This window comes from Perca flavescens, chromosome 8 (genome assembly GCF_004354835.1).
Source record: "Perca flavescens isolate YP-PL-M2 chromosome 8, PFLA_1.0, whole genome shotgun sequence".
Classification (NCBI taxonomy): domain Eukaryota; kingdom Metazoa; phylum Chordata; class Actinopteri; order Perciformes; family Percidae; genus Perca; species Perca flavescens.
The window spans coordinates 27,688,823-27,702,524 of NC_041338.1; the positions used below are offsets into that span (position 1 = coordinate 27,688,823).

A 13,702-nucleotide genomic window follows, 5' to 3' on the forward strand; every position below is an offset into this window, starting at 1 on the left:
TGTTTGGTGGGTGTTTTAGAGATGTTACCCAATCAGGAGCGACTTATGTATGTAAACTCGTGGTAATAAAAAGGCAGTGCAACAATGCACACAGCAGGGGGTTCAATGGTCAACAATGTTCAGTTTGAATAAACGTGTTAAGTTTTGTCAGGGATGAACGTGATGCAGGATAAAGCGTTGGCTTTGCCCCCTCCCTGCTATCTGTGTGTCCCCTTTGCTACCTTAAACAGCAACAACAACAACCTCCTCCGAGCTAGCAAGCTACATGCTGAAAATGGCAAGTTTTGGGTCATGCAATAAGGCAGGCCTGCTTGCTTCTTTCAGTGAATGATGGATAAAGATTTACAAACAATATGTTTACCACATTTAGTATCTAACTGGGATATGCTAGCATGTTTGCTAACCAGTTATAGAAAAAGTTTTATTTTCTAAGCATCGCCTATCATCTGCAGTAATAAGACATGGCATGAAAATGGATTTGGTTGTGTCCCACTCGCGATAATGAAGGCCCAGGGACACACGGTGATACACTGGTAAGAGCACATTACGTTTAACCATGTAACGTTATCCAGCTAATTTAAATAGCTAATGTTACTGTTTTGTGTGAACAGTCAACTTCATTGAATATTTTATTTGGCATTTTCTTTTGTGGGGAATTAGCCATTCCAGAGCTTGCTTCCCTACTAGCAAATGTTCCACCAAAACAAGCTCCTTCCCGAGATTAATTTGCAGAGGCACCGTCGCCGCGTCCGCAGCCCAAGATGATTGTGACTGAATTAAAGAAGCGCAAACAAGACAGAGCATTTTTTTTCTCCGATCCCAGATTTTATGTGTTGTAGCCAGACCTCACTCTCATGCTGACACAGCTCTGTGGAAATAGGTTTGACAATGCAAGACTGCACAGTTGAGACGCCCCGCTGATTCTCTTTCTGCTCCGTTTTCTCCGTTAAGTTCTGGTCTGAATTGTCCCTTTCTGTGTATTAACTGCAGATATGTGTGGTGACACAACAGGAAAACGGAAACTGTGTTAGACAAAGATTTGTATTTGTAACCACAAACAGTGGTGCGAAAGTCCTTAAAAGAGGAAATGCTCTTATTGGCAAATTTTTTCATTCAAATGAAATGCTCCTTTCTCAAATACCACATCCTTCTGTGAAAAACAAACAGTATTTTAATCACCCCCCATCACTGACAAAATAGATGTAACAACGCACACTACACTTTCCCCCTGGGCACATGGTTAATTTAATTTGCTGCAGAAACTATATACTGTAGACTGCTGTCGGCACCTGAGATAAGAGTACCAATAAAATAAAGCTGAACCTCTGCATAGAGCAAAGCGTTTAAAAAATACAAACCTGCAATGTTGTGGTTGTTTTTGTCCTTTCCTGAATCCTGTCCTGCCTAAATGCAAACAACTTAAACACCCTAAACACAGTGAGATGAGTTCCAGCTGCCTGTCTGAGTCCCCCCTTTCCTCACCCTGGCCCCTTTCCCCCTCCCTTTGTGGCTGCAGTAGTTTGACTCCTACAGGCTGTTTGAGTCATGCTGGCTACTGGCCTGGCATCCACTTTTGCAAGCCACAGCCCAGTTCAGCCTGGATCCAGCCTCATGAAGTGTGCCCTACCCAGCTTCTGTTACTGCTGTCAGAATATGTTTTTAGTGCATATAATTGGACTGTTTGGAGTATTACCGGGGTTACTTCTATCAGCTGAAAGTACTTTATTAGTTTCATCAAAGATTGTATGCAATATTTAGTGTATATAGTAGAAAAAGGATCAAAACAGAGGTTATTCATGGAATGAATCCACCTAGTTGCTTTTGTGTGTCAAACACTGAAAATAAGTTACAAGAGGCAGCTGCAAATTATAGTTAAAAACTTCAATGTAATGTTTAAATTCAGTAAATGTTCTTATTGTAAGGTTATAAACTAATACAGAATTATTTTGAAATTAAGATGACTTACTAATATGTATTACTGCATTAAGACAATATTTGAAAGTGTACTGTGTGAAAGCTGTAAAAACAAAGCTTGAGGAGGTGTCATTTACCATTTGCAAACCATAATTTGACAGCACAGTGATTCAGTTTGCCACCTACTAGCATTACTGGAGCCACTAACCAAACCAAAGGAAATTTTGCAAGACCATGTAGCTACATTTTTGGACTTAAGTGCATAACAAATTAGCTGTTTTGATTTCAGTGTTGTGCTTATTATTTGTCAAGCAATTGTATATGAGCTGTATGTCGGGAGAGCAAATGTCGAGACAATTAGAAACATTGTGAAAAAAAATCATTATTGTGGAACACAATTGCTTTCAAAAATAGACCAGTTGTTTTGCTCCTCTTCATCGATTCAAATTTTTTTTTTATAACATTTGCAACTAGACGTATAAAGTTACTTATATGGTAGGCTATACAAAATGTGTACAAAAAGTACCACAAAGGTTAATATAAATTGATATCAAAGAAAACACACTTAGGCACACACTAAAATGTCCCCATCCCTCAGAGTGTAATCACACACTTGGCTTTTCCCTCCAACCTGATGTGACTGATCAGAGTCATCCCATCAACATGTCATCATCGCGTTAAACCTTCTGCCACTGCTTGGAGGAGGGAGAGCCAATCTGAAGGCCGGCGAAAAAGACCTGGTAACGGTGCTTCCACATGATGAAGGCACCGATGGCACACACCAGTGCTTGGGCCAGGTTCAGCACGATCTGGAGCAGGAAGTAGAGTGTGAGCGTCCCGGTGATCACCTCGCAGTCGCTCACTCCCTTGTAGGTGAAGGTGCGGGCTATTGGGTCATTTTGATCGTGATCCAGTGTGCACACGCAGTCCTCTCCTGTCTGCTCACATCTGAAGCTGCTGGTCTGTGTGTAGTGGTGTCCAGCGAACGACATAGCCAGCACTGAAACGACCAGGCCGATTGTACACAGGAGGAAGTATAGAAGCTGTCGAGGGCAAAGGACAAGTCAGACGTCGTGCACTTTTACTTTGAAAGCTTAGATCCGAAAATCTTTTCTTGTCTTCAACTGGTGTTTTTTTTTATTTATTTATTTTTTTTAATACTAAAAGTCTGGCTCCTGCTTTAGTCTGTTGTCTCATGATTAACCCAGAGTGCCAAAACTGAAGCTTAGAAACAGACATCCTGGCTCAGTGCCTTTGGCAAGTTGAATTCAAAGAGATTACCCACAATGCTACAAGGCAAGGCCTGACCCTCAGTGTAGGAGCCCAGCTCTTAGCACAGAGGAGACACTGCACAGGCAAGACTGCCCTGCAGCTACATCCGCTTCCCACCTTTAGTGCACGTCCTGCGTGAGCATGTAGAACAACAGATTTACTAAAAATACAGTCGTAAAATGTGACAGAGGCTTTGTGTTGTTTATGCAATTGCACAATCTCAATAACACTAAACCTTCATCTTAATCCTTCGCTTATATAACAGGAGCCTACATTCGCTCTCGGTTACATGCTGCTTATGGAATTATGCAAGTGATGAGCGGTGTTTGATTGAAATGGCATTTATGTTCCTTTTGGAACAGCTGTGAAATCTGGAGCATGGCTGGTTACAGGGAAATGTATGTACAGGAAGTGACCAGTACTGCGTTGAACACGATGTACTTCACTAAATGTAGATGATCTGTAAACCCAAAGCTGGTAATAAACCTGAAAGGAGTCAACACTCGTATTGTTGTTGTTTATAGTCCATGTGGTGTCCTGGGACACTTTTTTAATCAGCGCTTACAAACTCAAAGGACTAATGTTTGAGAAACTGAGCATCTTCAAACCATAAAGAATTATTTGAAAGGGTTATTAGAGAGTCGGGACCAGAACTCCAGTTACAGCACACGTTCTACTCACTCAGCTTGTTGCTCGCCTTGCACTGAACTGTAAAGCCATAAATTCTTAACCAAAAAAATAATATAGTATGGCCATTAGATCATTGAGCTATTTGAATTGATGACATTAATAAATTAAAGAACATTTGTTTTAGGGCCAGAGAAGGAGACGCTGTGGGCTAATTGCAGCTGTTCTGGCGATACACATTAACTGTTTTTTGGCTTTATTTTTGATACAACAGTACTTACAGTATGGATTCGTAAGGGAGTAAAATGGATCGGGACTGCAAACACGACACTGAGGAGTTGAAATTTTAATCTACAGAATTCAAGGCTCCTGTAAATGTATTTACTGCAGCGCGACAGAACGGACGTCATATTTCAATAAGAAAGAAGAAGAAATATGCATCATTTCGATAACAACTTCTTATAAAACCATTTCATGTCCAAAGTCTGCTTTGTAAACTTTCTATTTAAAAATGTAAATCCCTGTTATTTTGGTGAGTCAGACAGTCTGATGGTATTTAAAACTACACAATACGTGGAATTGGCTTTTTATCATGCCTTTCTGCAAAGACCATTTTGCAATGATCCGCCCTTTTTAAGAGTTTTGAAACCCTCTCTTCACAACATATGTACATATTTGAACCTGTTATGCACATTGCACTCGCGAGCAAGACAGAAAAATAGAGGATGCTGCTTTCGAGGACCTGCTTCTCAGCAGCAAACAATGGTGGACTGATTTTAATTGCCTTGAAATGCCAACTGCATATATTGTATAGCTAATGAAGCTGTACAATCATATGGGATTAATGAATGCATTCATAGGAATCCCCACAGAGCTCTTTTAAACAAGAATGCAGTCAAATGCTTTTCTCACATAGTCATTTACAGCTGCAGTTTCTTAAGAATCCTATTAGAATTGCAGTTTCAGTGAGTAAAACATTGTTCACACCTCTTACTGCAACTAAGATTCTACTCTACACCTTGGGTCAATTTCAAAGAGACATATTGTGCATGAATAGAGGAACCTGATTTGACTTCATACATGACATGACAGATTGTCATTGCCAAACTGATATGTTTACTTTCACTGTGTCAAACAGGGTGTATGGACTCACCTTGCCAATGAATTGCATAGATGTTCTCTCATCAGGGAGGTAGGTGATACAGTACAAGATAAAGCCCAGGATGGAAACTAAACACAGCTGCAACACCATATCAGAAAATATTTGACATTGTTTAATTAGATTCACTCGTATCAGGACAATGAAAATAACAACATAATACTCATTTTGTAGCCTTACAACACCAACAAAGAATGCAGTCAACCCATGCACTTGTACCTTGTTGCTATTATATAAACCTACTGTTTGAGATGTACAGTGTGAGTGGTAGATACAGTATAGTAAACAAGAATCTTGTTCTAGAAAGTATTGTGTGCCCAGGTTTTCAGGGGTGTCTTAATTTTGCATGATTCAGCAGTAAGCCGTCATCTGATTACATTACTATCTCCCTCCCTCTCTCACACACACACACACACTCTCACTCTATCGCTTCAGTGCAATTGGAGTCTTGTGACTGACGTGCAGCATCTTATTCAAATGTTTTTCTCAGGTTCTTAAGCGCTCAGGATTGTCTGGAAAGTTCTTGATGACCTCAGTGTTTTTCACTTGGCTGAATCTCGTGAGGATCTAACTCGGGATGTTGGTTGTCCGGGATGTTTTCGAGAGCAGATGGCATCTGTGATAAGCTAGGTTAGGATTCAAACAGGAACAAAACGTTTTTTATCTATCACCAAAATGTGATCTGAAATCCTCCTCCAAATTATGATAAGTAAAATGTATCTTTTTGTTGTTTTATAGTGCACATTTCACAGAAACGGTTCATTATTGTTCGCATAAAAATATATTTTTTTAAATGCAAAGAACCATGTAATACTTACACTTGAACTGACACTTCAATTGCTTTTAGCGTGTAACATGTCATCTGTCAACACACTTTGACTTTCTGTAGCACTTTAAATTACATTTCAAGTGCTTTCATTATTTATAGGTTAACCGGCATCCAAACATTCTAAAGCCCAATTTATGGTTCTGCGCTGAATTTTCGCCATAGGTACATAGGTACGTGTAGATACGGCCCCTACACCGTAGCCTGACGTGCACCTCCCCATGAATGTAACTACACATCGCAGCGATGCAGACCGCAGCAACTGTGATTGGTCCGCTTGGCTGGACTTGGTAGCGTCGCATTACCCTCTACTCATTTCTGGGTTCTCCTCCGTGAACAACATGAAATCAAGGAAATTGTTAACTTTTACTTCTACAGCTTGCCGACCTTGGTCAGAAAGCACAGGGGAGACACTTTGTTTTTCCTTCTGCACTGCCGGAGTCGGTACTCGCTCCGAAGCTAACTACTGGCACTCTCTCACTCGCTCTACCACACCCCACGCACACACAAATACCAGCTCTGATATTCTCTTAAAAAGATGTGCTAGAACGAGGCAACACACACCAGCTCACAGGTGTAAATCCTCACAACGGCGTAGGCCACTTACGTAGGCTCTGCGTCGAGTCTACGTACAACCATAAATCCGCCTTTAGCTGCTTTCATGGCTAAGACACCAACTGACATTTTAGCTTCCTTTGTCTCTAACACTTGCATTTACTCCTCAACTGTTACGGACAACTCAAACTGACAACTCTACTTCCTACATTGCTTATGAATGAAATTTACATTTTATCTGACACCTCAGCCCCTGTCAACACTTACACTTCAGTACCTCAACTTTAACACAAACACAAACACACACTTCAACTCCTTTTAAGTGTATCAATTTAAACTGTTTCTATATATTTCACATGTAAAGAGTTCACATTTTAAGACAGATAAGGGCCAAATGTTCTTTATAAAACTTAGCGTTTTCTGGTAACTTAGTTTTGAAATGACACACATTATTACCCACATAAACCTACATTAAAAATATACAGCTTACCTTTTTAAATTGATGAACTTAAATGTACGGTATATTCATGTGTTTGCATAAATTGATGGTAAGGATGATGAGGTGTAAGCAGGTACAGAATGCACATTCACATTTGCAAATAATAAGTTACAGTGTGACATCGGTGTTCAGAGGTCATGTTGGAATATGACATGCTGTGATTGGCTGGCTTGTCTCATCGGGCCAGATGTTGAGGATTTGTTGGACACAGAACGTGCGAGCAGGCTTGTGTGACTGAGACGGATTGTAGATTCAGGTGTAAGCATTCTGATGAACATGACATGGAGATTTATTAGAGCATGACAATGCCAGGGATTTCCCATGCCTACAGTGAGCGCCTGGCTGAGACCGGTGGTAAGAGCCAGTGTTGACATGCAGTGTGGTGAAGATGGAAAAAAACACTGAGGGATATAGCTGAGGGTCATGCAGCAGGAGACTCGGGGTCCATGCAAACATGTAAATGTAGTGGCTGATGTTAGAGCATAAAGATGGAGCTTACAATGATTCCAGCCCAGTGTGGCGTCTCCCTGGCCAGGAGTGAGGGGCTGATGGCCAACATAAGGAAGGCCACGACTGTGGCGGCCACCCCCAACAGCAGCTGGAGCAGGGCGACGAGCAGAGGGAAACGACAGACTCTGCATTTTTGGCCGTCCTCTGGCGCTGGGCTTTCATCTCTCTTCTTCTTGTTGACCTCCTTGTCTGAGGAACCTTTCTGCCCCTGCCCCATTTCTCCTCTTTTCTTGACACTCTTTTTCCCTTTCTGCACTCTCGACTTTTACTGTTGCAGTGTCTGAGGTGGATAAGCCTGCCTGCCGTCAGCCTCTCTCCCCTCCCTTCCCCTCACTGCCAAGGCCTCCTCTCACCATAAGCCCAGCTCGGCTGCTATTTGGAAACAGAGAAGCCTCTGAACTAATATGGAAAACATTTGGACTGGATTCCTAAAGCGGCTCCAGTGCCACATATAGAGCAGGCAGCATACTGTGGAGGAAAGGAAGAGGAGGGAAGGGGGGCAGGAAGTCACAAAGGGGGATTCCAACTTACGACTGTGAGATGATTTCACTTGTAGTAGTACCATTAAAAAGAAGAAAGGGAAAGTACAGAGGCATGTCAGCAGGTATGAGTTAATGAAAAGCCAGCACAGAGGAGGTCACACTTTGTTTGAGTGCCGGAATGGTTGGATCGTTTTTTTTTGTCAGCGCTGTTACACAAGAGAGCCATATGCTGCCAGCCAGAAAGACTCACATGACTTACAGGAAGAAGTAATGTGATCATAAGGCATGTGAGAGCATTACAGTGCCTCAGAGTGTTTTTGTGCGCTTAAATATTCACAACAGAGGAACAGGTGTCACCGACAATCAGTTTAACTTCTCGGAGTCATTTATAAAACTTTTGTAATTTGTAACAACATATATTTTGATGGAAGGTTCTGGATCTTGTTTACTGTTACCTCTAGCAAATAGTAATAACACCACAAATTGAGTGACTTTGAATGATTTTTAATGATCTTTGGATATTTATTGTTTTAGGAGATCAGACAAATCAAAAAGTCAAAGTCACATAACGTCATTTAGCAATTAGCACGCATATCTATGTTACATTGTTGTTAGTAGTTTGTTTTTAGACAAAGGCACTCCGATGAAGGTATGAGAGCAGCACCCAGAGCTGGCCCGACGTGGCTACCAGAGGGCCCCCAAGAGCGCTTGAAATGTCTCACAATTGAGCGTATAACAGAGCCGGTCTATTTAAAGATAAAGTGTTGCTGCTAATTGGTCCCACATTAGTCTTTAAATGCTTATTTGCACATTATGAGTGCTTAAACTAATATTTACAATACACACGTTGGTTTAGTGCCAAGTGCAGTGGCAAAACGTTACAATGTGGAGAGTCCCCAAACCAAATCCTGCTTAGGGCCCCCAAAAGTCTTGGGCCGGCACTGACAGCACCCAGAGATGAGATTAATAAAAAGACCTCGACGCACGTGTTTGAGCACACAGCTGGGCCGGTGCCATGGTTACTGACAACGCAGCTTTGAACGCACACACCTCGAATATTTGTTTACGCTCTGTATTTACTTCACATTAACCTCTATGTTTTCACGTTATAATAGCATGTATTGTATGTTGTTATGTACAGATCAGGAAGTTCCCAGTTTAAATTTTGTTTTTATTATGAACAGCATGAAAAACTGCAATGTTTTTGTTGTTTTTGAAGTGATTGATGAGCATTTAGGACATGCGGGTTCATTCTAAACTGTTCATATGTGCAGGATTGTTGATTTCTGACTAATTATTTATCACATGATATCACAAGATCACAAGACAAGTTTGCGAGTCTGTGAAGTTTAGGACCCCAAATAGGCTATATGTTAGATGCATTAACGGGGATTAAACTGTCTCTCTCAATCCCGTGCGCCTTTTCTTCTATATTTTGCGCATGTTTCAGGTTTCTAAAACCAGATCTAACGTGGTCGGACTACATCGCTATATGCAGCCTATAACACAGAGAAAGAAGGTCTAATTACCGGACTTTGTGCTGGTGCAGGCTACACGTGAGTAGGAAGCTGTTACCGAAGGCGCGCGTGCGCTCTAACCACAGCACCGACGGCTTTGCAAAGTGGCAGCTCAGAGAACTATAGATATCAGTCTGAAGAGAAGCTCCACCGGAGGACACGCACCGTGCATCATCTCCCCCAGCCGTCCGTGTGTGGGTCGTAGAATAACAAACATTCCCTGAAGAAGCTCGGGAGCGGACAACCAGCAGCAGAGCAGTGATGGATGAAAGAATACCGCATTTACAGGACAGGCAGTTCATGGAGCACGCAGATTTTTTGGGGTGAGTGTCGCTTTTGGCAAACTCTGTCAAACTCTGTCTAATAAACTGTTATGACAACCTGGTGAATAATCGGACACTTTCCTTTTTTTTACTTTAGGGTGGATTACCCCTCTCTCTACATGTGCAAATCCAAAAGAGGAATAAAACGAGAGGATGGTGGGAAGGTGCGTGCGGTTTAGTTTTTTTTCCATTAAGCGACCTTTGAATGTGCAGAGTTTACAATAGCCTACAGTACAATACAGTAGCCCATTTTATTTTTTCTATACATAGGCTGTATGTTTTAATAGGAGTAAACGCTTGTTTGTTTTTTTGCCGACAGGATGCATACAAGTTACCACACCGGTTGATAGAGAAGAAGAGGAGAGACAGAATCAACGAATGTATTGGCCAGCTTAAGGATTTGTTACCCGAACATCTGAAGCTGTCGGTGAGTTCATGACACAAAGGACTTGACGTGCTCAGCGAAACTGGTTTTACATGACATGAGATCTCGTAAACAGCCTTGTGATCTTTGTTTTTTCTCTTCAGACGCTCGGGCATTTGGAGAAAGCAGTTGTCCTGGAGTTAACGTTGAAACATTTAAACGCACTGACTGCTGTCACTGAGCAGCAGCACCAGAAGATTATAGCGCTGCAGAATGGTGAGATAAACAAACCAGAAGTTCATAGAAATATTTTGCATGAGACTGCGCTTCTTTATCATTTTCAGTAAGATTATGGATGCATTATTAAACTGGTATTGGATTACATGACACTGTATAAGCCCCTACACGTTTTTTTTTACAGCAGCAGAACATGTACATGAACAGAACAAGGATAATGCGCATTCTGAGAACAACAGAATTATAAAACGTGCTTTGCGTGCGTCCGTTTTATCTTGTCATTGGCTCAGTGTGCGACACTTTACAGAATACTGATCTGTTAATCTTTGAACTGACTGATTCGCAGGGGACCGGTCGATGAAATCTTCCATTCATGCAGATCTGGATGCGTTCCACTCCGGGTTCCAGGCCTGTGCCAAAGAGGTCTTGCAGTACCTGAGTCAGTTTGAGAACTGGACGACGCGAGAGCAGAGGTGCGCGCAGCTCATCAGCCACCTTCACAAGGTGTTGGCGCAGTTCCAGTCCGGCGCGCCGCCGCTCCAGCACCAGCTACCCGCCGGGGACGCACAGGATGGCCAGAAAGCCGACAGCCAGGCCAACTGTGTCCCGGTCATCCAGAGGACCCAAGGCGGGGAGCTTAACGAGAATGACACAGACACGGACAGTGGATACGGGGGCGAGGCTGAAAAGGTTGACGGCAAAGATAAAGAATGTGAGCGCAATAAGGCGCAGGGATACAAGGCAGTGAAGATCAAGCAAGAGTTTGGAGATGATCGCGCTGCCAAAAAACCAAAGATGAACTGGCCTGGGAACGGCTTAGGTGGCACAGACCCCACCAGACCCGATCTGGCGTTTATGAACTCTCTGATGGGAATAAGCAGTGTGGGACAGCAGACGCCTATTTGCATGCCTTTCTACTTCATCAACCCCTCGGCCGCGGCGTCTTATATGCCTTTTTTCGACAAAAGCAACATTGAAAAGTACATGTACCCAGCGGCAGCTCTGGCATCCCCTTTCCCCTGGCTGTACCCTGCACACGCGTCAGCAGCGGCGGCCGCGGCGGCTGCTGCAGCTCTGCCCGGCTTGTCTGTGCACTTTGGCGCCTCTGCTCAGTCCAAGGACTGCCACAGTCCAGACAGCGACGGCTCACACGAGGCTGAGTTAGGTTCACCTAAGGAGCGCGAGGAAAGTCCCGCGAGTGACGACGGGGAGGATGACGTAGCTGACGCGTCCCAAGAAAGCAAGAATAGCCCACGTGATCAGTTTTCTGCTTGTCAAACGAGCTAATTTGTCTGTTACCTTTCCGTGCATTCTTTTTTTTTTTTTTTTTTTTTTTTTTTAATTACAGTAGTTTTTAAACGAGGTTTCACAGAAGAGTTTCTCATGTTCAATATCTTGGCGTAACAGGAAACAGTTGTGACGGCGTGTGCCTTTTGCACTTATGCTAGATTAATCAATGTAAATGATTATCGACAATGATTGACATTAATACACGGCTGTGTTTTGCTGGAGTAAGTTTTTTAATCCTCTTTGATAAAAAATATTTTGAAGTGGCAGCATTGGTGCCAAAACTTTGAGTATATAGCCTATTACAACAGCGCGCCATATCCCAATCAGCGAGTCTCTTTGGATGTATGAAGTTGATAATGACCTCTGCCAAGGCTATTAAGAGCTTGGCTGACTCTGACTGTAAATATTATTACCTGGAATTCTGATTCATTAACATGTAAATGGGCCTATAAAAGACGTCCACAGCACCTCGTCCCCAACTTTGAATGGGGCAGGCTGATTGGGAGGCACATAACTGTCCCTCCTGAGAAGAAATGAATGGTACCCCCACTCCTAACACACTACTTTACAAATGATGAAATGATGGGATAGGTCAAATACCTGGGTTTCCTCAACTCATTTTACAGATCTGAGTTTACTCTGGTTTCCTTTACTTCTTTGGTGTTGTGAGGAAATAAAGGAAGAAGGAAAAAAAAATCACTGAAACCATTCAGAATAATTGAAAGAAGAAACCCTTTATTTACAAGGGGCTGCTTGACCAGCATATTCCGTCCCCCCCTCAGAATGAAGCATTTCAGCACAGAGATGCTGTAACATCATGTACCTCCAGGAAACATTGTAGGATAGCACCTTATAGATCTTTGATATTGAATGTATCTGTATTTTCCCAGCTGTTAAAGTTTATATGTAGGATGATCTTTACTCTTTGAGAAGTAAAGTGCACTTTTTTCTGCTTTTACTCCCCCTAAACAGTCACCTTATCATTTTGAAAGTCAATCACTGTAGTTCTCTTAGAGCCTTTTTGTTGTGTTGAGTTGTCTTGAAATAAAAATAAATATGATTTCCTTTGAAAAGAGAGAGCAGAGATACGACATGCTTTGTGATGATTTCATGCAGTGAAGTGGCGATTTCCCAGATTTGAGAAAACACTGCTTATTTCTGTCTCTTTCTCTCTTTTCAAAGATTTGACAAAAGTGGGAAAGAAGCTGTGGTCATGTGGCCATCACTTATGATTGTTGCAGTTTTAGGAAATTTAACTTTATCTTGGCCTGTTTTCTAAGAGATTAATTCCTTTAAGTGTAGTGTTGTTCAGCTTTTTTAAAAAAAAATTAAAAAAAAATTTCACACGTGACTGAATAAACAGACAATTTTCATTGTATTTTGCATACATGACATTGCTTTTGTAGTTTACTTAAGCTGTTTTTTTTGCCTCAAATCTGTTAACAACTGTTATATAAAGTGGCATGTGTGTCTGTAAATAGATCTTTTTGTGAATATACCATTAAGTATTCATGTCTATGTCAATGTTGTAGAAGTCTGTTTTTTAAAAAAAAAAAAAAGATTTAAATGAGCAACTGTTGCACATTTCGTTAATGCTTTACACATATGCTGTTATAAATTATTGCTGATGAGTTGTAAAATAAATATCAAAACTAAACTCTGCAGGCTTGTTCTTGTTTAACACAAATTCTGTTTTTGCTCCCAGTAAGACATGTTTGAAAATGCAGTTCAGTGAGCATGTGGGAAACTGTTCCAACAAACAAATGTAATATTTAACTAACAGGAAACAACGAACACTGTAAGACATCAAGTTATATGTGCACAAGACAAACCGTTCAGAGTACAGTATTATGAATAAACAATACTGAAAGTCCAGTAGATGAAATGTGTTGTTAACTAAGACTCTAATCAGCTGACAGGTCACAGCAGAGGAATGTACAGTAAGCCAAGGCTTTAAACAAATGGCATGTGATAACAGGCTGATGAAAAACAAGGGGCCTCCTCCCAACTTCTCAAAAACTTTAAGCAGGATAAAATCCAGTCTTTGTGGTTTCCATTGACTGGCTCATTGCAATATTATTTGAATCTTTATGCGCCTTTAAACTTCAGTGTCTGACTTTATGCTTT

At 41.7% G+C, this 13,702-nt stretch overlaps 2 protein-coding genes across 2 annotated transcripts; one reads left to right on the forward strand and one right to left on the reverse strand.

Moving 5' to 3' along the window:
- Positions 1–1,023: 1,023 nt before the first annotated feature.
- sspn (sarcospan (Kras oncogene-associated gene)) lies at positions 1,024–7,826 on the reverse strand. Its single transcript, XM_028584568.1, has 3 exons — positions 7,352–7,826; positions 4,967–5,053; positions 1,024–2,957 (listed from the first exon to the last, which is right to left on the reverse strand). The coding sequence occupies exons 1-3, from the start codon at positions 7,577–7,579 to the stop codon at positions 2,592–2,594; spliced, it is 681 nt and encodes a 226-aa protein (XP_028440369.1). The 5' UTR covers positions 7,580–7,826; the 3' UTR covers positions 1,024–2,591.
- bhlhe41 (basic helix-loop-helix family, member e41) lies at positions 5,483–13,232 on the forward strand. The gene is made up of 6 exons (XM_028584567.1): positions 5,483–5,602; positions 9,295–9,684; positions 9,782–9,848; positions 10,004–10,111; positions 10,213–10,324; positions 10,632–13,232. Exons 2-6 carry the CDS (start codon positions 9,623–9,625, stop codon positions 11,570–11,572), a joined length of 1,290 nt encoding a protein of 429 aa, XP_028440368.1. The 5' UTR covers positions 5,483–5,602; positions 9,295–9,622; the 3' UTR covers positions 11,573–13,232.
- The last annotated feature ends 470 nt before the right edge of the window (positions 13,233–13,702 follow it).